The sequence below is a fragment of the Balaenoptera ricei genome, chromosome 1 (genome assembly GCF_028023285.1).
Source record: "Balaenoptera ricei isolate mBalRic1 chromosome 1, mBalRic1.hap2, whole genome shotgun sequence".
Taxonomy (NCBI): Eukaryota; Metazoa; Chordata; class Mammalia; order Artiodactyla; family Balaenopteridae; genus Balaenoptera; species Balaenoptera ricei.
In genome coordinates, this window is record NC_082639.1 from 22,121,552 (window position 1) to 22,146,384 (window position 24,833).

General features: G+C 41.4%; 1 protein-coding gene across 1 annotated transcript; it reads right to left on the reverse strand.

Annotated features, from left to right (window-relative positions):
* Window positions 1-205: 205 nt before the first annotated feature.
* On the reverse strand, window positions 206-24,166 carry DNAJC8 (DnaJ heat shock protein family (Hsp40) member C8). Its single transcript, XM_059916676.1, has 9 exons — window positions 24,064-24,166; window positions 21,290-21,391; window positions 11,330-11,386; window positions 8,411-8,477; window positions 7,799-7,893; window positions 6,189-6,260; window positions 3,040-3,131; window positions 2,084-2,159; window positions 206-1,026 (listed from the first exon to the last, which is right to left on the reverse strand). Exons 1-9 carry the CDS (start codon window positions 24,139-24,141, stop codon window positions 904-906), a joined length of 762 nt encoding a protein of 253 aa, XP_059772659.1. The 5' UTR covers window positions 24,142-24,166; the 3' UTR covers window positions 206-903.
* Window positions 24,167-24,833: the final 667 nt, after the last annotated feature.

Genomic DNA, 24,833 nt, shown 5'->3' on the forward strand with positions numbered 1-24,833 from the left:
TGGTAGCTACCTTACATATGCCGCACCTAATCCTCCCTGAAAGCTGCCAGTGATCTATATTCCCATTTGCAGATGAAGAAATTAAGGTTCAGCAAGTAAGGGGTCAGAAGCCAGGTCCATCCAACTCCAAAGAATTTTGCAGATGGGCCAAGCCCGACAAGAGGCTCACCCATGGAAAACTACCTGAGCAACAGTACACCAGGGGTTCGGGTATAAAAATTTATTACACATACAGAATATTACCACTAACAAACGCAGACAGGCTAGGACACAATGGTACTGGAGGGAGGATGGCTAGCTCTTTGGAAAGTGAACAGGTTTGGGTGACTTGGAGCCTCATGCCACACGGATTGGCCAGTCAGACGGGAAAGCACATGCCAAACACCACGGGACGTCAGGGCATCGAGTGACTGCTCTGTGTGTCCAATGCCTTCCCATCTGATCTGGGGCTTCGAAGGATGCCACACCCAGAAGCAAGCAACTGAAGGAAAGGGGCTTCCTAAGGTGGCCCAGGCTTGTCTCTGAAGTCATGGCAACACCATTTTAAGCAATATGTTTAATTGGATGATTTCCACAAACTATACACGAAGTTTCTAACCATCACAATTCAGTGAAGTACAAAACATTAAGTTACAGGCTGTGGGAAGAGAAGGCAGCACCAATGGTGGCACCTTCCAGATCCCGGTTGGTCTAGGGGTAGGGGTAGGTTTCTTTTTAAACCAAGCCCCTCATTTCAATGTACAAAAGAATTACTCTGATCGATATTAAATTGTATTGAAAACAAAATGGACTAAAAAGCAAATACTACTCTATGTTGGGGTGAAAATGGGAGGAAAGAATGAGTCCTTCAAAGCAGGAGGGGAGACAGGTGAGGGAAGGTTCTGTGGCTGTGACCCCAGGTGGTCACTCACGCTGCTCCATTTTTACTTTTGGTGGTCTCAGGAAGGTCCTGTTCTTCTTCTCTTTCTTTCCTTTTGTATTTGCTTGGAAGTTTCGCCAGCTGTCCACACGACCATCTCGACTTTCCTAAGCACAGAAGAGGTTTGAGGTGAGGAAACCAGTTAGGGAAAGGAAGGGCCTGAGCCTGCTGTGCCATCCCCCTTGTAGCCCAGCTCGGCCCAGCCCAGTCCTCTGGAAGAATCCAAGAGTAGAACAGAGCAAGAGCTTTTCGGCCCCTTCCATGGGCCCAGGAAAGGGTCATACCACCCCTAGAAGGCAGGATAAGCCACAGGCTGGAAAGGAGGATGAGACGAATAATACTCATCACAACAAAGCCATTGTTTGCTGGGTACCTCTGGGCTAGACACTTACTGCACGCTATTCCTAACCCTCACAAAAAGCTGCAGTGTGTCGTGCCACTGGTATTTCACAAACGAAGACACCAGGGCTCAGAGGCTGCATCCTTTTCTCAAAGCCATCTGGCTCGCCAGCAGTACAGCCGCTCTTTCCCCCGGCACCTTCCTTCTGCCCCTTAAAACCTGGATGGAGGCACAAAGCCAGTACAATGCCTGGCCAGCTGTGCTGGGAGGACCACTGGGATCCCTCCCCCTTACCGAGGGGCCTACTCATTTTCTCTCTCTGCATTCACTCAGTGGGACAGAAACAAAGCCATCATCGCTGGTTAGCCAATCCCTACCCTGAGTCCTAAATCTTACAGAAGATAAGACCAAACGTTGCTCAATTCAGGAAACTGGCTGAGCCCCTGAAGGATATAACCGGGATGTCAAAGAGGAATCAAGCCTTAAGTCTCTCTGCAGGCAGGACATCAGGGTTACAAGAACCTCAGTTTCTACTAACAGACCTCTAAATAGGGCGCTACTCCACGTTTACCCCCTAAATTAGAGGTGTAAACCATTGTTCCTGAGCCCACTTGGCAGCTGTGCCTATCATGCCCTTGCCAAGCTACGGAGCGCAGAGGTGGCTGAGCCAGGACTCAGTCCCCAAAGCCCCCGCTTTTCCCCACATAAGCCATTTCCCCGACTGTCCACCCCAGTCAGTCCTGGGAATGGCCAGGAATCAAGCTTCTATGCTGGGAAGTTTTCTTACTCTGGAATAAGAGTCCCTGGCCACCTTGGAAACTTACCTCAAAATTTTTCTGCCACTCCCTTTCTCGTTTGGCTTTTTCTTGAGCTTCAATCTCTTCTTCCCTTTGTCGCTTCCTAGGAGGAAAACCAGGCCATAGGATTTATATGATACTTGGAGACTGTGTTGACCATACAAGTTAGGCATTTCCCCACAGAAGCAAGCATATAAAGTAAACCAATTCCCTAGAGTTCTCCAAAGACGGCTGTCTGGAAAGGGCTCAAAGCACTGCACAAATGTCATTTTAAAACATGCAGATGAGACTGTGGGGCAAGATACAGATACCCCTGTCACAGAGATAGACAGACAAGGTCGTCAAAGCCCAGCCAACACTAATCGGAGGTTCCAGGGCCAGTCCCTGACAAAGCCATCTCAAGAACCCAGGCCACCTTACTTCAGTACAGTGACCATTACAATAGCAGAGGTTCTTGTTCAAGAGGATCTCTGGACAAAACCCTATCCTAAAACAAGGCCCTTTCACATAACCCCAACTAGCAAAACCTAGTTATTGCTAAACACCAATCAACAATACAAAATACATAAACTAAATTAACCTCAAGATTTCTGATGAGCAAAGGAAATCATACTTTCCGGCAATAAATCTGTCGTAAGTGATTACACTGTACAACAGTACATACTCGCCAAAGCTGCAGCCACTAGTCACACAAAAGGCTCAGGCCTGACTAACTGCCTGCTTCACTCCAGGAAATCAGGAAGAAAACACACAGCACTCTTGATTATAAACTCCCTAAGGACAGGCCTATTCAATATTTCCCAGAAGTCAGAGAGAATTCCTTACCCTAGTGATTCAAAAGTTTGGCTGTTTCAGATAACTATTTTAGACAGCCTCTTAGACGATGTACTGTAACATAATTCCTTCATCAGGAAAATCTCCAAAGACCATCTTGGTTAATCTAGGTATTCAGACATGGCTTAAACGAATATACTAATATATACCTTTCATGCATCTCTTTGGCTTCTCTCTCTTTCCTTTTAATTTCCAGCTCAGCAAAGAGTTTCATGGTCTGTTTGTATACTGCTTGTTTGAACTACAAAAAAAATTAAGAAGAAAAGCAAAGTAAATATTTTACCAGCAATTTGAATCAAATATTTTTAGATGGAGCCCAGGACAAAAGCAAATTAGACCAGCAAGGAAAAAAGACTCTCCAGAGAGAACCACTTCAGGATGCTGGCTCTCTCCTGGGAGATAAATAACACATCCTCCTATGAGCTCTTTCCACTTTCACCATTCAGATGATACAGAGGAGCCTTGCTCTGGTAAAAAGCACCAATAAGAGAAAAAAAAAATTTTACCCACTTATCACAACCATTGAAATTTTGGAGGGCCCTTTCCTCCAAAGAACTTCCAAAAATAACTTTCATTCTTTCTTTTCACGCATATGTTATAATTAACTCTGAGCTAGGCACCAAGAGAGGTCCTGGAGATATGCAGGTGCTATCAGACTAGTCTCAGGAGTCTCCCGACTGTGGCAGAGCTACTAGTTGTCCCCTATCCTCGCCCCATGATGTGTTCTACCTTCTTGTACACTCCCTTATCTTAAAGCACATGGCCACCCAGCACAAAAGCCTGTATTTCCCAGGCTTCTCTGTAGCTAGGCGTGGCCATGTAACTTGTTTTCGCCAATGAGCTATAAGGAAAAGTGATGTAGCAACTTTCTGGAGTGTTCTTAGAGGGAGCACACTTATCCCTCCTGCCCTATTCCTCTATCCTGCTGTTTGTACATGGGTGAGGTGATGACACATCCTGGACTGTGAGATTGGAGGCAACACACTTGTTGGCAGAGCCACAGAAAGGAGGACACTGAGTCCTTGAGGGACACGCAGTCCAGCAGCCATCTTCCCAAAGACTACTACACAGGAGAGAAAAAAGCCACCGACTTGTTCAAACCACTGTCATTTGGGGTCTCAGTTGTATGCAGCTGAGCTTATATTCTGACTCTTACATTGGCAGAAACAGGTAACACAGCATTAGATAGAAAACAAAACTCTTATCTTTAAAACTTTTTCCCCCAAATATAAAGTATTTTAAATATACAAAGAAATATAAAAAATAACCCATCATCCAGATTTCATACGATTTATATCCTAAAATCAGAGACACTGGAGCAAGAGTGACATATGGAAAAAAGGGGAAGTAAAGGAATCCCCAAATTACTGTCACTTCTCTTTAATACTGATACCTGCCAGGCACTGCTCAATGAAAGCAATGCTGACAAACTCCAGCCCCTAATAATGACAAACATCAAAGAGGTGAAGGAATCTGTAAAGAATATTTCAATATTTTTAAAAGCTCCTGGATGAACAGTTTCTGGTGATTTTAATTTTTTATATTTTTCTGCTTTTTCCAAATTTTCTATCATTAGCATGTGTTCCTTTATAAGCAGGAAAAAAAGACAACTAAAAAAAGTTAAGGTTCTTAACAACTTAGGAGGAGCAAGGAATATTTATAAGAGGGTCTTCAGAAAAGACTAAAAAGGATAATTAAAGGGAAGGGAAAGTAGGGCTGAGGAGAAAAAAACTAAAATACTGGAATGGAGTAAACCCAAAACAAGTGGCTAGTGGAAAAGACGGCCTAACAGTTCTCAAGCAGTGTTACCAAACAGAAGAGGGGACCAGTTGCTGTAACTAAAATCACTGATGGAAGAAGTTGATAGGAAGTTTCCCTAGTAAGACAGCCGCTCCTCTATAAATCTTTTAAAATAAGCATGTGGATTAAGTTATTTATTGACCTAACTTGAGGCAAGATAAAGATGACTTAAAATTTTTCAGGCTAGTGAGGCAATCAGACACAAATATGTAAGTAGAATCTCTCTCTTAACCAATCTCCACTGAAGAACCCACGGGATTAACAGATGCTTGGGGACTTCCCTGGTGGTGCAGTGGTTAAAATCCGCACTCTCAATGCAGGGGGCCCAGGTTCAATCCCTGGTCAGGGAACTAGATCCAACATGCATGCCACAACTAAGAGTTTGCATGCCACAACTAAGGAGGCCGCAAGCTGCAACTAAGACCTGGCGCAAATAAAAATTAAAAAAAAAAAACAAAAAACAGATGCTTGCCATTTCCCTGGAAGCACATTATTACCTGCAGCACAATTGGGTACCCGTGGCTGTAGACAGCTGTTTGCCAAGAGTCATTTGTGGTTGCTCCCAAAGCTGTCTATCCCAGTTGCAATTACTACTGTACTTATGTGATTTAAACATCACAGAAATTGATCAGTGTGGTTATAATGCTTGTTGGTTCTTTTAAAACTAAGTGGAATGCTTTAGAAAGAGTCAAACACAAGTCCCTAAAAATAACTGCTGTTGAATTAGGTACAGGTGAGACATCTGGAAAAGACTGAAAAAACAATCTAGGACTCTGCTCTTGCTTTGCTTCACAGGTACCTAAGTTACATCTGGAAAAGACTGAAAAAACAATCTAGGACTCTGCTCTTGCTTTGCTTCACAGGTACCTAAGTTTTCAGTGTTCTTCAAAAGAAATTAAAAGCAGAAACTAGGGGCTTCCCTGGTGGCGCAGTGGTTGGGAGTCTGCCTGCCAATGCAGGGGACACGGGTTCAAGCCCTGGTCTGGGAAGATCCCACATGCCGCAGAGCAACTGGGCCCGTGAGCCACGACTACTGAGCCTGCGCGTCTGGAGCCTGTGCTCCGCAACAGGAGAGGCTGCGATGGTGAGAGGCCCGCGCGCCGCGATGAGGAGTGGCCCCCGCTTGCCGCTGCTAGAGGAAGCCCTCCCACAGAAACGAAGACCCAACACAGCCAATAAATAAATGAATAAATAAATAAATAAAATTAAAAAAAAAAAAAAAAAAAAAGCAGAAACTATGGATAATGCTCTGTGTATTTTATAAAATAAAGTCAACTGCGAACTCCAATGAGCAGACAAACCCTCAAAGGGAAGGCCATAGCCCTATGTCCAAAAAAACGTGGATTTTTCAAAAAGGAGAATGAATATACATTTTAATATTTTAAGTGAAAATGTTTCTAGCATGTATGCAGCATTCCTTAAGCTTCCCTCTCTTTAACCCACCAATCAGTGAACCCATTCACACAAGATGAGGTGGTTTTTCCCATATTTAACTCACCAGCTCAGGATCATCCTCCTCCACATTTGTAGGCTTTCCTTCCTTCTTTAATTGCTTTTTTCGCTCTTTCACCTAAAAAGAATTTTTTTCCATCAAAAAATGAGCACTCATACTTTGAGAATATCCATTAAGCTGCACACATAGAATATGTGCACTTTTCTACAGGTATTAACAAAAGCTTTGCATTGAAAAAAGATGAGCCACTCCCCTCCCCTCCAAAACAGCAACACAATCAAAGAAAACTAGGAGCCAGGGGTCCTTTCTCTAACCTCATCTAAAATCCAACACAAGGGGACCAGCTGGGGAGTTGTCCCCAACTTATCAGATCCTAGGCCAGATCCAAAGAGCCTTTGATACACTGAACAGCTTATGCATTTATCTTTCATGGCTTGTGGTTATGTGTTTATAGCAAAAAAAAAAGTACATTTGTCAAGTTTTAAAGAAGCTACAGAATTTGCAGCATCAAATAGGATTGTTTTCTGGCATTTCTACAATGGCATTCTGGATAATTTTCACTGTGAAACCTCCTTAAACCAACGATCTTCACAACACATTAACTGATGTTTTCACCACTTTGGCCACCATTGAGATTCCCCCCCAAAATAAATATATCCATTCAAAAAAGAATGACATTACTCCATTAAATTACCATTCAGTCCGGCAAAAAGCCAAGTGCCTTCCAAGCTCAGAAAGGCCCTACTGCCACCCTGTGGTCAGAAAGCCTGAGGGCAGCTCCTTTACACGCAAAATACAGAGGAAGGGTAACTATCACAATAATTCAGGGACAAATTGTCGGGTTCTTTTCTGGTTCCTACCAGAATTTGGCCCTCAAATTCCAACACATGACCAGCAAGACACAGTTATGGCAGTCTGTCTCTTCTTTTTACTCATGTCCCTCATCTAAATTGGCCTCATTACTATTATTGGTTATACAGTTGTTACAGATTCCAAAGCTCTTCAAAGTAAAGGTCACATCCATATTCACTCCCAACTGAAACTGCTCTTATAAAACAGCCTCAAGATTCTTGCCCTAGCAAGTAAAAAATTAAAACAAAGACCTTTCTTACCTCAAGGAAGCTATCTTAACATTTCCCACCACTTGGGAGATTTAGGTAATGAAAAAAAATAAAGACAGCTAAAACTGAATTTATTTCAATTGAGTCCTTCCCAACCCTATTATTAATACAGACATGTATCTCGTCCTGTTTTTTTTTAAATAGTTACTCATATCCCCTTGCCAGCCTTTCTCAAGCCCTTGTTTCAACCCTTTCACAGAGACAAGAATAAAAGTCCAGGGTTAAGCACACCATGGCTGCTCCACTGTTCCACTTTCAGAATGGGGTACTGCGATGAGACAGCAAGAAAAACCCTCTTTCCACAACAAGGGAAAGAGGTAGGAGCAGCGTCCTGAGCTCTAGGAGTGAATGCCAGATTCAGGCACGCACTGTTCATGACCACCACAGAGAAGTGGTGGAGACCACAGGAGCAGTCAGGCCAGTCAGGCCAGTCAGGCATTGCTATGTTAATGTTAACATTTACCCTCCTACAAGGCAAGGCGCCCAAGGCTTACTAATACTTCCTGTAAACACAGCAGCACTATAAATACTTACGGTGTGTTCCACGTATTCTTTTCCTGCCTGAATTACATCCAGGGCCCTCTTCTTTTGTTCCTGATCCAGTAGCAACTTGTAAGCTTTGTCCACAGCTAATGCAAAACATTGAAATTAACTGTTTCTGCAAACACCCTCTCAAAGTCTGAACTATACTCAGGCAGTGTAAATGGACTTGTGCCGTCTAAAAGCATTCCCTACTTTGTTAAATTATTTACTGTTTTTAAACTGATTTAAAAACATACAACTACAGCAATGATTTTCCTTGAGAGCCTTGGAAAAAAATTAAATATATGCTCAAGGTTAAATACACCACATCTAGATTTAACTCAGTGATCAAATTCTTCCAATTATTTTTTATGTTCAAAGGAAAAAAATGATCCTATGCAGTAACAATCTTTGTTGGCACATAAAAGTTTTAACAAACCAAAGTTAAGGTCTATTTCTAAACAGCAACATTCTGCTTTGAATGACAACCGTTCTACTGAAAACCACAGCTTCTTCATGACCAGAAGACAAAACTGTAACATTATTTTCTTGATCCAGGACTAGGAACAGTTAGTCCCGAGCACTGACAATATGTTTCTCAGAAGCAGGTAAATATACAAATACCTTCAAAAGCCTTTTGTGCTCTGTCAGCATCATCTTGATTTTTGTCAGGATGCACCAATATGGATAACTATAATAAGAGAAAAGATAGCTTTGTCAATAAGAGGAACATTTAGTAACTCTTCGCCTGCACTGTGCCTCTTTACAACCAAAAGCTCTTATTAGGGCAAAAACTGCCAGCCAGAAGCATTTTTAAAAAATTAATAAATATCATAAAATGCCCAGAAGTGTTAGTCCTTAATAAAATTCAAGTACCAACAGGTAACTGCACAGATGGAAAACATTTATTTGAGAACAAATGTAAGCCAAGCATTATGAAGATGTTGTCATAATTTGGGAGGGGGAAGGAAAGAACAAAAAGTACCAAGTTCCTTTTATGTTTCTTATACGGAGCACTAGAGAGGATTAAACAGGTCTGAGATATCATCTCTTTCTTAAAAGAACTTCTAATATAGAGCAGTGGCTCTCAGTTCTGGCTGCGTTCCAACCCTGTGAAGATTTTTAGGAATACAGAGGTCTACTTTCCAGCCTGAGACCTTCTGAATCAGTCTCCAGCATCTGTACTTTTTAAACCTCTACTAGACTGGGTATCAGATGATAGTAAGGAATTAGTGTTAATTTGTTAGGTGTGACAAGTAGTTATGCAAGAAAATGTCCTTTTTTTACTTTGGTGGGATAACTGCTTAAGTACTTAGGGGTGAAGTATCATAGTGTCTGTAATTTACAGTTCTGCCAAAAATACATATATAGTTAATGAAGGGAACTGTTGCATATAGATGGTGAATACACGGGCTTTCATTGCTTTATTCTTTCTTTTTAAAATATAACGAAAATTTCTTATAACAAAAAGTTAAAAAGCAAAAACCTCCATAGGTGATCCTTTCAGACAGCCAGGGTTAAGAACCACTGACCTACTATCACCGACAGACAGAAACAGTTTGAACAGAGGGACTGTGCTCGGGGATGACATTAAGTAGGGATCTACTGCTAAATCCAGCATTACTGGAGCCAAAATCCTGCGTCCCAATTTCAACTTAGATCACCTGCTAGCTGTGAGACCTTGAGCAATTCACTTGATCTATCTCCGCCTCAGTTTCCTCCTCTCTAAGTGGGACAATACTGTATACCTATATCTCACTGGGTTGTTGTAAGGATGAAATGAGATAATGAGTAAAGAACTTAGCATACTAACACACACTGGCAACAGCTAGCACATGAAGAGGACATACCATAGGCCAAGACCTACTCTAAGTGCGTTAGGTGTGTTGCCTCATTCAAATCCTTATAAAAACCCCAGGGGCAACCACCATCATTACATGCATTTTACAAACGAGGTAACAGGGCACAGGAAGGTTGAAAGTAACTTGCCAGCGCTCACACTTCTTGTAAGAGGTACAGCCAAGACAGAAACTCAAGTCATACAGCTCCAGCACGTACACTCTTAACTATTAGGCTCTATTAATGACTAAATAAGAATTCTTATTGAGTTCTTCGTATAGCTACATAAATAGTCTAAAAGTTTTGACTATGAATTTGAATGATTGCTTATTGAATTGGGAAAGATTTCTAATGCACTACATTAGAAAACTTGATATTTTAGAAGAAGGGGAAAAAGTTGAATATAAGTGCAGAGAAGAAGTCAGGAAGCAAAAAAGCTATAAAGTTATATAATGGGAAATGACTGAGTAGGCAAAGATAAAAACACCTTGGCTTAATAGTAGATCAGAAGATGATTATGAGTCAGCAATGTGGAGGCAATGACTGTATTGAAAAAGCAAGCCTGACACTGGATATTAACAAGTCTGTCATGCAGGAGCTGAGAAATATATTCAGCACTGGTCAGGCCCTATTAAAATATGAAGTATATAAAAGATATAAGTTGAGGAAAGTTTAAAAAAAAAGACATGAAATATACAGAAAATCCAACTTGCAAAGACATTACAGGGAGTATGATTATTCAACTCATAGAAGAAAAGGCTGGGGGGGTTAGCTTTCAAAACTGGAAGGGTGTTTTAAAAGGCTACTATAGGGCTTCCCTGGTGGCGCAGTGGTTGAGAATCCGCCTGCCAATACAGGGGATACGGGTTCGAGCCCTGGTCTGGGAAGATCCCACATGCCGCAAAGCAACTGGGCCCGTGAGCCACAACTACTGAGCCTCCGCGCCTGGAGCCTGTGCTCCGCAACAAGAGAGGCCGCAATAGTGAGAGGCCCGCGCACCGCGATGAGGAGTGGCCCCCGCTCTCCGCAACTAGAGAAAGCCCTCGCACAGAAACGAAGATCCAACACAGCCAAAAGTAAATAAATAAATAAATAAATTTAAAATTACCTTTCTCTTAAAAAAAAAAAAAAAGGCTACTATAAAACTCTACAGCTTGAGTTATTAAATATTAGAATGGGCAAGAATCAGAGGTTGTGGATCTCCTTTCCTAGAGAACTTTCTGAAAGCACTCTATATTAAACCAGGTATCTTTTGAGTATTCATATAAGTTTGCAAAAGATAAAATTATTGAGGAATAGAACTTTAAAAATAAAATCACTTAACACTGTTAAATGAACTTAAAAATAAAACACTGTTATGAATCTCCTAGAAGCCAGGGGATTTGATAAGTACACCATGTAAGCTCTACTACTCTACCTTGTACTTCTCTCTCTTAATTAAGGAACTGGAGAGATTCTATTTGGATGTAAAATTCATCCTATTCACAGGTAAGCTATGGTCATTAAATTATTTAAGATTTGTATGTCACTGTAAGTTTTTTTTCAGAGTTACATAGCCTTAAAAAAAAAAAAAAAGATTAAATTTTGGCCCAAAAGTCATAACAGAATGTCCTCATAATAACCCTCAAGTCCTAAGAGAATCATGTGCTCAGTACATTTTTAAAAGGTTCAAACTCCACCTATTACAGGAATATAGTATCATACCTGCCGAAACCTCTTTTTTATTTCTTCATCTGTCACTTCAGGATCTATCTGAAGAACCTGGAAGAATCAAAATCAAAACTGTAAAAGAGATTAAAAGAATTTATAGATTTAAGAGATGCCCAATAATTATACATTTTATAATCAGCATCTAGAACAGTACTCAGCATTCTAGAACAGTACCTAGCATACAGTTCTAAAAAATGTTCAAGAAATATAAATGAGTAAACCAGTAACAGAATAATAGCTATAGTGTTTCAGAGTTCTCAAATTAATTCAGTGGTTTCTTTCACTCCATCAGAAAAGTAATAAATTACCCTACACCCAGGGACGTGTTTACAGACCATGAGAAAAATGTTGCCTTTCTCCTTCATTATTAAGAAAAGTACCCACCCTCTACTTACCTTTGCAAATGTGGAGAAAGTATAGCAACTCAACGTGAAAATAATTAGGCTGGCTACCTGATTTTTTTTTTTTTTTTAATGAGTGAGAACTGCAGATCTTCAAATAAAGCCCCCCCCCACAGCTGATTTTCATCTCAATCAAGAAATGTCCACTTGGCTCCACGTTATAATTTACATGGCTCAACAGTTCTCAACCCAGAGTGGAAATCTGAGAGCAATGCCAGGGGTTCACTCTAGGAAAGTCTGATTCCAGCTCAGTAGAACTTAGTAGAATTGGGTACGGCCAAATGACAGCAAAATCTGTATTTTTTGAGCAACACTGTTTTAAAGATAAGTTTTATCATTCTTCTCCAACCCTGGGTATCCTGGTGTTGACATTCGTCATCAAGGATTCTGATTCCCTCACCACAAAAACACACATTCATTCAAACATTTACATAGCAGCTACTACCTGCTGAACATGCTGCTATACACTAGAAATGCAAAGATAAATAAGCAGGAGAAACATTTTTTTAAATTACCATATAATAAAAGTTTTTCAAAGAAGGCTTTATTATAAGACATACAATTAAACCAGAGGATTTCAGAGTGTAGTCCATGGATTCAACATAGCACCTAACATTTATGTACTTAGTATTCAAGGTGTGAAGAAGGTGCTGAAGGGCAGAGGGTAAGAAAGTCTGTTAGAAATTCAGAAAAGCAGGCCCCACTTCAGTGTGACTGAATCAGAATCAACATTTCAACAAGATCCCCAGGTGATCTGAATCATATTACAGTTTGAGATGCACTGGTAAGGGATGATGACAGAGGTCAAAAATAAGTGCACTTGAAGTTAATAGAACTGACGATCAGTTATTAAAGGGGGCAAAGAGGAAAAAAAAAAAAGTAAGAAATCTTGAAAAATACACACCAGGGGCTTCCCTGGTGGTGCAGTGGTTGGGAATCAGCCTGCCAGTGCAGGCGACACGGGTTCGAACCCTGGTCCGGGAAGATCCCACATGCCGCAGAGCAACTAAGCCTGTGCGCCACAACTACTGAGCCTGCGCTCTAGAGCCCGTGAGCCAGAACTACTGAGCCGCATGCCACAAATACTGAAGCCCATGCCCCTAGAGCCTGTGCTCCGCAACAAGAGAAGCCACCACAATGAGAAGCCCGCGCACTGCAACGAAGAGTAGCCCCCGCTCGCCACAACTAGAGAAAGCCCGTGTGCAGCAACAAAGACCCAACGTAGCCAAAAATAAAATAAATTTATTAAAAAAAAAAAAAACATACCAGAGAAATTAAAACTGAAAAGTAATCTGCCAAGCTTAGTCAGATGTTTACAGAGTCTTAGAAAAACTTGACAACAAGTAATGTCAAGATTTATAGCAAGCTTTCAACACATTCAAACAGCCCACCTACAGCAGCAGTTATTGGTAGGCCATGAAGCTGAATCACCCCTGCATTCAATAGACTTTTGAAGGTTACTACAAGAGCATACTCATTCTCAAATGTCAGGCATACAATTGGGGGTGAGGGAAAAGGAAGAACTTTAAAACAAAGACTTTTCAAGAGTGAGTGTGCCCCATCATATATTCCCCAGGGAGAAAGGAACCGGGGAAAAGTCACTCAAAAGGAAAAATGCAGCCACATAAGATTTACAGACAAAGGGAGGTAACTGTACATACACAAATATTCAGAGGAGAACCCTACCTTTCCTTGGTTCTGGGGAAAAGGAATGTACTAGAGCAAACCAAAGTCCAGCAAACCCAACAAGGTATTCAAAATGAATGTGAAAGGATGGAAATCATCCCACCTTCACACACAAAAAAAAGCCTCAATAAAGCTATAGCCTAGAACTAATCATGCCAAATGTAATTCATAAACCTTGACTGGTTCCCAGGTTAAAAAATAAAATAGCTAAAATTGAGATTTTTTTTTTAGGACAATTGGAGTCATTGGAGTGTAGACTTCACGCCAGATGATGTTGCTGAACTGCAGTAATGTGGTTTTTCCTAGGTGTGGTAATGGTGTTGTGGTTATGTCGAAATGTGTTCTTGTTTTGAGGAGATGCATGTTAAAGTACTTAGGCATGAAGCATCAATGTCTGCAGCTTACTTTCAGATGATTTGGCAAAAATGAAGAGGGTACGTATAAATATACACAAACACACACACATCAAAAGTTATTTTTCCAAGGGTCATATCATATGTGTACTGATCACTAGCAACATATATTCACTGAGTGCCTTCAAAGCTAGCTAATCCGACTCCTTTTCTATCATTAAGAGTTGGAGTTGCCATATGTGGCCATGAAACACAGTGAAGACAATGGGCCTATACCTGCGGTCCAAACCCCTTTGAAGCCAGTTTTATACATTCAGTACAAACTTATGGAGCACCTGGGATTGCTAGATCCTGTGCTCACTACTGTTCTCATAGAATTTAAGGTCCACAAGGGAAGGAACAGACAAGTCACAATTCTTACCAAAATGATAAATACCATATAACCAATATGGCTCTAAGGAAGCACACAGGTCTGTTCAGGTTCTTGGAAGATTTTTCCGAACTTCCACTGTGTCTCAGGCTTTGGGGATACTGCAAAGAAAAATCCACAGTCTTGGACCTCAGAGAGTTAATAAATCATCACACAGAAACAAAAATGCTTGACTGTGGCATTTATATAAGTTCCTGAACTCAAATAAACCGCCATAGTGTCCTTTAGGATCTTCTGCTTGAAAGAGGAATCCAGTCTTAGGTCACAACTGAACTCTCTGACCTGTTAATAATGTGCAAGTTCCAGAATCCTGTGAGATAAATACCTTTCTTCCCAATGTGCTAAACAAGATAAACAGAAAACGAAGTCTGTGGTGCTGCCTTCTGGGGCTTTAAAGTTAAACAGAAGGACTTCCCTGGTGGTCCAGTGGTAAAGAATCCACCTTACAATGCAGGGGACACAGCTTCAATCCCTGGTCAGGGAACTAAGATCCCACATGCTGCAGGGCAACTAAGCCCGCGCGCCACAACTACTGAGCTCGTGCACCTCAACTAGAGAGCCCGCATGCCGCAAACTACAGAGCCCACGTGCCCTGGAGCCTGCATGTCACAACTAGAGAGAGAAAACCTGCACTCCACAACTAGAGAGAAGCCCTCGCGCCGCATCCCGCCTGCTGCAAAAATAAATAAAATAAATAATAAATAAAATCTTTATAAAAAATAAAGTTAAACAGAAAAAAGGAACATGAAAAAGGCAGGACTGAGCAGGCGCACAGGTTCATCTAAGCTTATGGAAGGAAGTAGGGGAGGGCCCTTAACCTAAGAACAATTGTAGAATGCATAAAAAAGATGTTTAGAAAATGGCTGAAGGTTAGAAACGCATCCAAATAGTGCAGTGATGGCAGGAAAGGGGGGAAAATGCCCCCTGGATTAGGATTCCTGTAATAAGACCCATCAGAGTCCCTTTTCTACCTGCTGCTCAGGAAGATGGTATATAGGACAACTACTCACGTTTCAATTTATAGCCAAGAGGACAGCTATTACTGCATCACTTCTCCTTACTAGGAAAAAACCAGTCTGCTTACCTCTGGAGAAAAGTCTGATTCATTTAGATGTCCCAGTAGTTGTTGCATGAAAAAACAGAAGTTACTGATTTCCTAAATTGCTAGGAACACCTAGCTTGGTGGGGAGGATGCTGGACCCTGACTTAGGGTCAAAAACCAACTTTGTAAGAAGACAACTGGCGGGGGCTTGGGGCTAAATTAGGAGTTTGGGATTAACAGATACACACTACCATATATAAAACAGATAAACAACAAGCACCTACTATATGGCACAGGGAACTATATTCAATACCTTGTAATAACCTATAATGGAAAAGAATCTGAAAAAGAATACACACACACACACACGTATATATAGTATAACTAAATCACTTTGCTGTATACCTGAAACTAGCACAACATTGTATACCAACTATACTTCAATTAAAAAAAAAAAAAAAAGACAATGACACCCATCCTATAAAGTGGCCAGCATATTTGTATGAAAGAGAAAAGACAAAAGTTCTAATGGACAGTCATGGAGCCCTGCTCACTCAAACACAATCTGGCACCTCCCCAGGTTTGTCAACCTTACCATATTCTTTACACATTCAAACACACTTCCGGGGAATTCCCTGGTGGTCCAGTGGTTAGGACTCCGAGCTCTCACTGCAAACTGCCCGGGTTCAATGCCTGGTCAGGGAACTAAGACCCCACATGCCATGCGGCGAAAAAAATAAATAAAATTAAAAAACAAACACACTTCCTATAATCAGGACAGGAGCTATAGGGCAGTGAGTTCCACTTCCAGACCACATTAACTGGTAGGACAGTAAAATCCTAGCATTCATACTGGTCCCAACAATCTGTTACTCCTCATCAACAGATCTCCACAGGAAACACTAATTATCTTAAATAAACAGGTAAGTTATATGATCATATGTCCCCTTTTCACAGTACATACTATCTCAATTTAAAAATACGACTAGGGACTTCCTTGGTGGTACAGTGGATAAGACTCCATGCTCCCAATGCAGGGGGCCGGGGTTCGATCCCTGGTCTGGGAACTAGATCCCATATGCATGCTGCAACTAGGATTTTGCATGCCACAACTAAGGAGCCCGCTTGCCTCAACTACAGACCCAGTGCAACCAAATAAATAAATATTAAAAATATATATATATGACTAAACAGAAAGGACATACCATCAAATTCTTTATCACCTTTCAAACATATTATCTCCCCCTACGCCCTCCCCAAAATCATATCTAAATGCTCTTTAAGCTTTTCATCTTCCTCTTCCCTTTCAAATATGTTAAGTGGGGCCAGGCGAAGTAGACATCTACTTTGGGTGAGGAGTCAAGATGGCCCAGAGCGGAGTGTCAGAGCCCATCTGAGACAAAGAAGACAGTAACCACACGAGGAGTGTCGGCTAGTCATGTGGTGCTGGAACCCAAACAGGGTGAGAAGAGCATCCACAGAGGGGTAACTTGACATAAAGTGCCAAAGTGGGTTGAGGAGGGCATCTCCATGGACAGGTGGCCTGCCATAGGGTGTCAGAACCTAAGCAGGGTGAGACTGTCAATACGGGAGGGCACAGGGTGCAGGAGCCCAAGCAAGGACATATCCACAAAGCCCAAGCCTAGCATGGGGTGTGGAAGCCTGTGCCTGGTGAGGTGGGTGCCCATGTAGGAGAGCATCCAAAGTAACAGGGCAGCCCAACTTGAGGTGTAGGAGCCCAAGTACAACTGGCAGAGAGTTGGAACGTGAGCAGAGTGAAGAGGACCTCCATGCAGGGGGCGCCTGGAGTGTGGAGTCAGAACGCAATAAAGATGAGGAGGGTGTTCCCAGAGGAAGGCAGCCTGACACAGGGTGTCAAGACCAGAGCAGGTAGGAAGGAAGCATGCCTGCTTGGTGGGGAGGCTGCTAGAGCCCAAGAGGGACGAAGAGAGCTCTTGGCGGTGGAGGGCAGGCACAGGGAGGCAGAGCCAGGTGAAAAACATACCCACACCAAAGGGTGACCCAGCACTGGAGTTTAGAGTTCAGGTGTGGGGAGAAGGGTTTTTGCACAGTGAGGCAACCCGGTGTTGGTGTCAGAGTGAAGCAGGGTGAGGAGGTCATTCACATGAGGGAAGGAATGGCAATGGGAGATCGAGATCAGATTCATACAGGAGGATCAATTAAGTAAATATATATATTAAAGACAGCGGGAGCCAGATTTCTCAGAGAAGGGAACTATGAACATGGAAAGAAAAAAAACCCTAGAATAAACGCTGTGATGTTGGATTGAACTTTTATGTAATACATGTATGTGTATGTACACACACACACACACACACACACACACACACACACACACACACACTCCTTAGCTCTACCAATAGGGTCTGGGAGTAGTGACATCCCAATGGCAATGGGTATACCTAGCATCCAAATCTTGATTTCTAAATATCATTCTTCATTAAAAGGAATCAGAACTCCTCAAAGAAATGGTTAATTCCAGGCTGGGTCAGGAGAAGTACAAGAGTGCCTAGTAATCAAAGAATGATGAAGACATATCAAAAAGACAGGAAAGGCTTAAAAGTAACCTACTGGTCAAATTTGGGACATTTGAGCATCGAAATAAGTAATATCAAATTATAACCCATTGAATAAAATAGGAAACCCCAAGTCTATACTGACAAATGAATAAACTGAAACTTTGATAAGGACAGTATATTCACACATTCTCAAAGTACCTCCTCATAAAACACTTATCAATTACAAAGGAGAAAAAAGTTAACTTCATGAAGAAACCTAGTAGGCACCTCTTTAAGTGATCAAGTAATATCATTAATAACAGGATAAATCAAAATCATGTACCACTTTACAGGTTACAAAGAGAAAAATGCAGTACCACTTCTATGCGTTTCCTGTCAACACTGCATAAACTGAATCTAATGTGAAGAAACATCAAACAAACTCAAGTTGAGAAAGATGCTACAAAATAACTGGCCTGTAATCTTCAGAAATGCCAAGGTCACGAAAGTCAAGGAAAGACTGAGGAACTATTCCAGATTGAGGGAGACTAATGAGACATGACAACTAAATGTAACAGAGATTCCAGACTGGATCCTTTTGCTATAAAGGACATCATTGAAACAATTAGCTAGTTTGAATGGGGTCTGAGGATCATATAGTAAAATAAATGCATCAACATTTATTTCCTGGTTTTGACTGTTATATTGTGGTTCAGTAGGAGAATGCTGTTCGTTGGAAAATACACTAAAGTATTTCAGGGAGATGGGGTGTCATATTGACAACTTACTTGCAACCTTTCTGCAAATCTGAGATTGTTTTAAAATGAAAAATATTCTTGAAAAATTCCTCAAAAAAACAGAAACAATTGGTGATTCTTGAAAATACTATACTAAGTGAAATAAGCCAGACATAAACAGACAAACATTGTTTGAGGCACCTGGAATAGGCATTCATAGACAAAAAGCAGAATAGAGCTTACCAGGGGTTGGGGGTAGGAGGACTGGAGAGTTATTGTTTTATGGGTTTGAAGTTTCAGTTTGGAATGATGAAAAACTTCTAGAAATGGAGAGGGATGATGATTGCACAACACTGTGAATGTACTTAATGCCACTTAACTGTATGCCTAAAAATGGTTAAAATGGTTAATTTTACGTTATGTATACTTTACCACAATAAAATGAAGTGGAGAAAAGGTTTTTTTATATAAGTGCTCAATAAGTGTTTTTTATAAGATGTAACAACATTCATTTCAAAGTTATTTATAATTGTGACAATTAGAAACTAGTTTAATTATCGTACAATAAAGGAATTGTTGAAATAATAATTGAGACTTTAAAAAGTGTATATGGGCTTCCCTGGTGGCGCAGTGGTTGAGAATCTGCCTGCCAATGCAAGGGACACGGGTTCAAGCCCTGATCTGGGAAGATCCCACATGCCACGGAGCAGTTGGGCCCGTGAGCCACAATTACTAAGCCTGCGCATCTGGAGCCTGTGCTCCGCAACAAGAGAGGCCGCGATAGTGAGAGGCCCGCGCACCGCGATGAAGAGTGGCCCCCGCTTGCCACAAATAGAGAAAGCCCTCGCACAGAAACGAAGACCCAACACAGCCATAAATAAATAAATAATTAAATAATTAAAAATATTTTAAAAAGTGTATAAAAATAGTTTATGTAACAATATAGCATTTAAAATAGCATGGGAATAGGGCTTCCCTGGTGGCGCAGTGGTTGAGAATCTGCCTGCCAATGCAGGGGACACGGGTTCGAGCCCTAGTCTGGGAAGATCCCACATGCCGCGGAGCAACTAAGCCCGTGAGCCACAACTACTGAGCCTGCGCATCTGGAGCCTGTGCTCCGCAACAAGAGAGGCTGCGATAGTGAGAGGCCAGCACACCGCGATGAAGAGCGGCTCCCGCTTGCCGCAACTGGAGAAAGCCCTCGCACAGAAACGAAGACCCAACACAGCCAAAAATAAATAAATAATTAATTTAAAATGAATATCTGCTTATAAATAAATAAATAAATAATTATGGGGAGGAATAATATTTAAAAAAATAAAATAAAATAAAATAGCATGGGAATAGATAACTAATAAGAATCTGCTGTATAAAAAATAAATAAATAAAATAAAATTCAAAAAAATAAATAAATAAAATAAAATAGCATGGGGCTTCCCAGGTGGCGCAGTGGTTGACAATCTGCCTGCCAATGCGGGGGACACGGGTTTGAGCCCTGGTCCGGGAAGATCCCACATGCCGCGGAGCAGCTGGGCCCGTGAGCCACAATTACTGAGCCTGCGTGTCTGGAGCCTGTGCTCCGCAACAAGAGAGGCCGCGATAGTGAGAGGCCAGCGCACCACGATGAAGAGTGGCCCCCGCTTGCCACAACTAGAGAAAGCCCTCGCACAGAAACGAAGACCCAACACAGCCATAAATAAATAAATAAATAAATAAATAAAAATATTTTTAAAAGTGTATAAAAATAGTTTATGTAACAATATAGCATTTAAAATAGCATGGGAATAGATAACTAATAAGAACCTGCTGTATAAAAAATAAATAAATAAAATAAAATTCAAAAAAATAAATAAATAAAATAAAATAGCATGGGGCTTCCCAGGTGGCGCAGTGGTTTAGAATCCGCCTGCCAATGCAGGGAACACAGGTTTGAGTGCTGGTCTGGGAAGACCCCACATGCCTCGGAGCAACTAAGCCCGTGTGCCACAACTACTGAGCCTGCACTCTAGAGCCGGTGAGCCACAACTACTGAAGCTTGCACGTCTAGAGCCCGTGCACCACAACAAGAGAAGCCACCGCAATGAGAAGCCCGCGCACCCAACGAAGAGTAGCCCCAACTCGCTGCAACTAGAGAAAGCCCATGCGCAGCAACGAAGACCCAACACAGTCAAAAATTTAAATAAATAAAAAAATAAATAAATAATTTATATATTAAAAAAAAACTTTAAAAAAATAAAATAAAATAAAACAGCATGAACTGCATGACCCTCTTTGTTTCTAAATAAAACTAAAAACAGTTGGAGCATAAACAGGTGTTTTCTTAGGTACGATTATACATGATTTTTATTCTTGCTTTTTCTATATTTCTAATTTTTATTAGAAATATGATTTACTTTTATAATCAGGAAACATTTAAAGTTATAAAACTAAGGAAGCAAAAAAAAAAAAAAAACTAAGGAAGCTAAAAAGTGTATTTGCTTGTCTATAATCTTGTGAACATTTTTGGGTTGTTAGGTTTTTTTTATTGTGGTAAAACAGAAAAGTTTTAACAAACAAATTAAATCAAAGACCCTAAATTTACCAAGGCTAGCTATTCCCTCACATTTGAAAATAAATCCATATATATTTGGGTTACTAAAAGATGAGAGCAAGCTCTGCTCACAATAAACCACCAAAGTTCAACTTCAACTATGCATAGTACAAATTAGGTGTGTGTTCCGAGGTAAGCCTGCCTGCAGCTACGTAAAGCTCCCTATCAAGGGCCACAGCAACATCAGATACCTCACCTCAAATGGGTTCAAATTGAAGTAGGAGGAACCAGGACGAGTCAATCTTTCAATCTGATTTTTGGACGTTAGAACTGAATCTCTCTTCTCTATTTGTTTCACCTAAAATAAAGGGGATAAAAACCTCATTAGTAAAGCTCAGTAATGAACTCTGAATTGTCATCTTAACAAGCAACTCACAGACATGTTCAGTAAACATTTATTTGCGTGTCTACACGTTCAAGGTATTTTGCTAAACACTTTGAGAAATAATTACAACAGCTACCATTTACTGAATTTTAATATAATGTAAAAACTTTACAGGTGTTTATTCCCCTCAACAATCCTATATGGTAGGTACCACTATTATCCCCATTTCGCAGATAAGAAAACTGAGAGTTAGGTCAACTGACTTGTAACCAGCCAACCTGTAAACCAGATTTTTTCCCAATCACCCAATTTATAAACCAGAATTTTAAGCCCAACAGTTTGACGCCAGAACAAGGCAGCAAGAAGATTCAAAAATAAATAAATCACAGCCACTGCCTTCAAAGAGCTTCCCCTCTAATGATGAACGATATACTTGTGAATGTTCACATTAATTTACAACTTTTTAAGAAAGGAAAAATACAATTACACTGAAATGTACACTAAAAGCAGCATTAAAAAAGTGTGGGGGGGGGGGCTTCCCTGGTGGTGCAGTAGTGGAGAATCTGCCTGCCAATGCAGGGGACACGGGTTTGAGCCCTGGTCTGGGAAGATCCCACACGCCACAGAGCAGCTGGACCCGTGAGCCACAATTACTGAGCCTGCGCGTCTGGAGCCTGTGCTCCACAACAAGAGAGGCCGCGATAGTGAGAGGCCAGCGCACCGCCATGAAGAGTGGCCCCCGCTTGCCACAACTAGAGGAAAGCCCTCGCACAGAAACGAAGACCCAACACAGCCATAAATAAATAAAATAAATTAAATTAAATTAAATTAAATTAAACGTTTAAAAAAAAAAAGTGTGTGGGAGGGAGCAAATAACTCCTCCTTTCTAACTTTAATAGAAAAATCCCTGACCTGAACACAATGCTAAGGAGAACAAGCACCAGGTAGTCCCAAGAAAACATCCTCGGTGCCACTGTCAGAACTGAAATTTTAGTTGGAACGAATTTCTGGCATGTTATATATACCATCTTTATTTCTATGGCCAAAATGCATTTGGAAAGGATCTCAGTAACATAAAAAGCTAATCCATTTCAGCATCTTCCCTCTTCACTCTTTTGTAAAATAGCACGCCCCTCCCCCCACTCTCTTTTTCCCAGACTCATTTTTCCTCATAGCACTTATCACTACCTGACAGTATATTGTACATCTATTCATTGTTTATCCTTCTCAATAGAATGAAAGCTCTATGAAGACAGGATTTTTCTCTCTGTTGTTCACTACCATTTCTCCAAGACCTAAACAGTACACTAGACCATATCAGGTGCTCAATAAATATTAGTTAATGATGATTAAAGGGTCCTCCTTTAGACACTTTCTCTCATTAAATTAAACAAACCAGGATTGCTTTTTTTTTTTAAAACTAAGAAAGAGTAATTAAAACAAGTTCCACTATAACTGCTGAGTACTCATGAGAAGCCAGTAAACTGGTAGCAGTGCATTAACACTTTCAAGTGAATTAGACATTTTGAAAGCACAGACTATAAATGGACATACTAATTTGTTTTTAAACTTAATATTTTGGAGAAACTACTATGTAACAAGCACTGTTACAACTACCAGAGATAAAAGATGAATGTGACATGGTGCTTAACTCTCAGTAACTCACAGCCAGGTGGGGAGCAACTCCATTCCTCAAATCCATGCCAACCTAAAGAGGTCCACTTTCAGCCTTGTTTTAACTCTTACAAAGATACTTCTGCTTTATATCTCATGAAACTTTCTTAAACATTAAACCCTTTAACCCTCATTAAAACTCTTGTTTTAATATTACCTTTCGTTCTACAAACGTGGAAATTGAGGACTGCCAAATCAATGGCTTGAAAGAATTCTGTCACAGTCATGTTAACTGCCTTGCACGAATCCAATCCGAGGTCCTCTGACTCCAAAACCCATTCTTTTCTTTCATTTATTTATTCACCCATTTATTCATTCATTCGTTTACTCAACAAATATTTATTAAGCAACTACTATGTACTAGGCTCTGGAGATGCGATAGTAAACGAGGCTCACACCAAACTTACTCCCTCCCAACATGATACCGAGTTGTCATCTGCTCTAAGACCCAGCACAAATTATCTCACCTCCCTAAACCTCAGGTTTGTCATCTGTAAAAGGGAGATAATGACTACACGGCAAAATGCACAGTGCCTAGCGTTCGCTAATGGCAGAAATAACTACCAGGAAAACTCACTACAGATAACTAAGAGTAGAGAGTGCTTCCGTTGATAATAAAAACGGGGGCCAAGCCGGTTAAGTCGCCCCCAGAAAGGCCCAGCCTCCCGGCCGCTGCCAGCCCCCGACTACGCGGACCTGGGGAACTCTGCGCGCGCCCAAGCACTTCGTTGGCCACGATCGCCGCCTCCACGCAGACGCCGGACCCCCCGCCCCTTTCTGTCGTCCAGGGGATCTCCGCGCCGCAATATCAGGAAGAAACGCACGCACACTCCCGAAGCCCCCACCGCCCCAAAGGCCAGACAGGAGGGGCTGCCCAACGGTCCAGGCCAGAAGGACGACTGCCTTCGCCCGCTGGGAGCGTAGCCCCATTGGGGTCGCCCCGTTGCCGCCATCCCTCACTCTGTGTTCACCTCACTGTAGAAGGTCATAAATGCCTCCTCCGTGCTGCCGCCGCCACCCGAAGCCCCGCTCTCTCCTGGAGCCGCCATTTCCCCGGCCCAGCCACCATGTGACTCTTCTGCGCAAGCGCTACCTCACGTCTTCTTACGGGTCCGCCTCTCCCCCTTGTGACTCTTAAAGGGCTCGCAGCCCAGCCAGACACCTCCAATCTAAGTAAACTCTTCTTTAAACTGAGGTTAAATACACGTGACATACAATTAACCATTTTAAAGTGAACAATTCTGTGGCCTTTAGTACATTCACAGTGTTGTGCAACCATCACCTCTATCTAGTTACAGAACAGTTGCATGGCCCCAAAAGGATACCCGGCACCTAATCAACATTTCGTACCCATATTTCCCAACCCCTGGCAACAACCAATCTGTGTATTGTCCCGATGGACTTACTTATTCTGGACACTTCATATAAATGCAGTCATACAACATGTGACCTTTTGTGTCTGGCTTCATTCACTTAACATAATGTTTTCCAGGTTCATTCAAGGTATAGCATACATCATTACTTCATTTTTTTTTTTTTTAATTTCTGAGATACTCTGGTTTCTCTTCAGATCATATAAATCTTTCGCCTTTTACTTCATTATTTTTTATGGCTGAATAGTATTCCATCACATGTGTATACCACAATTTGTTTATTCATTCATCAGCTGATGGACATTTGGGTTGTTTCCATCTTTTGGCTACTGTGAAATGGTGCTGCTATGAACATGTGTTGAGTACCA

Coding starts and splice junctions, on each gene's coding strand:
- DNAJC8 (XM_059916676.1), bottom strand. CDS start 24,141: ATGGCGGCTCCAGGAGAGAGCGGGGCTTCGGGTGGCGGCGGCAGCACG. Junction 2,160..3,039: donor GCCAAAGAGATGCATGAAAG/GTATATATTAGT, acceptor TTTTCCTCCTAG/GAAGCGACAAAGGGAAGAAG. Junction 1,027..2,083: donor AGTGGCAGAAAAATTTTGAG/GTAAGTTTCCAA, acceptor TTCTGTGCTTAG/GAAAGTCGAGATGGTCGTGT.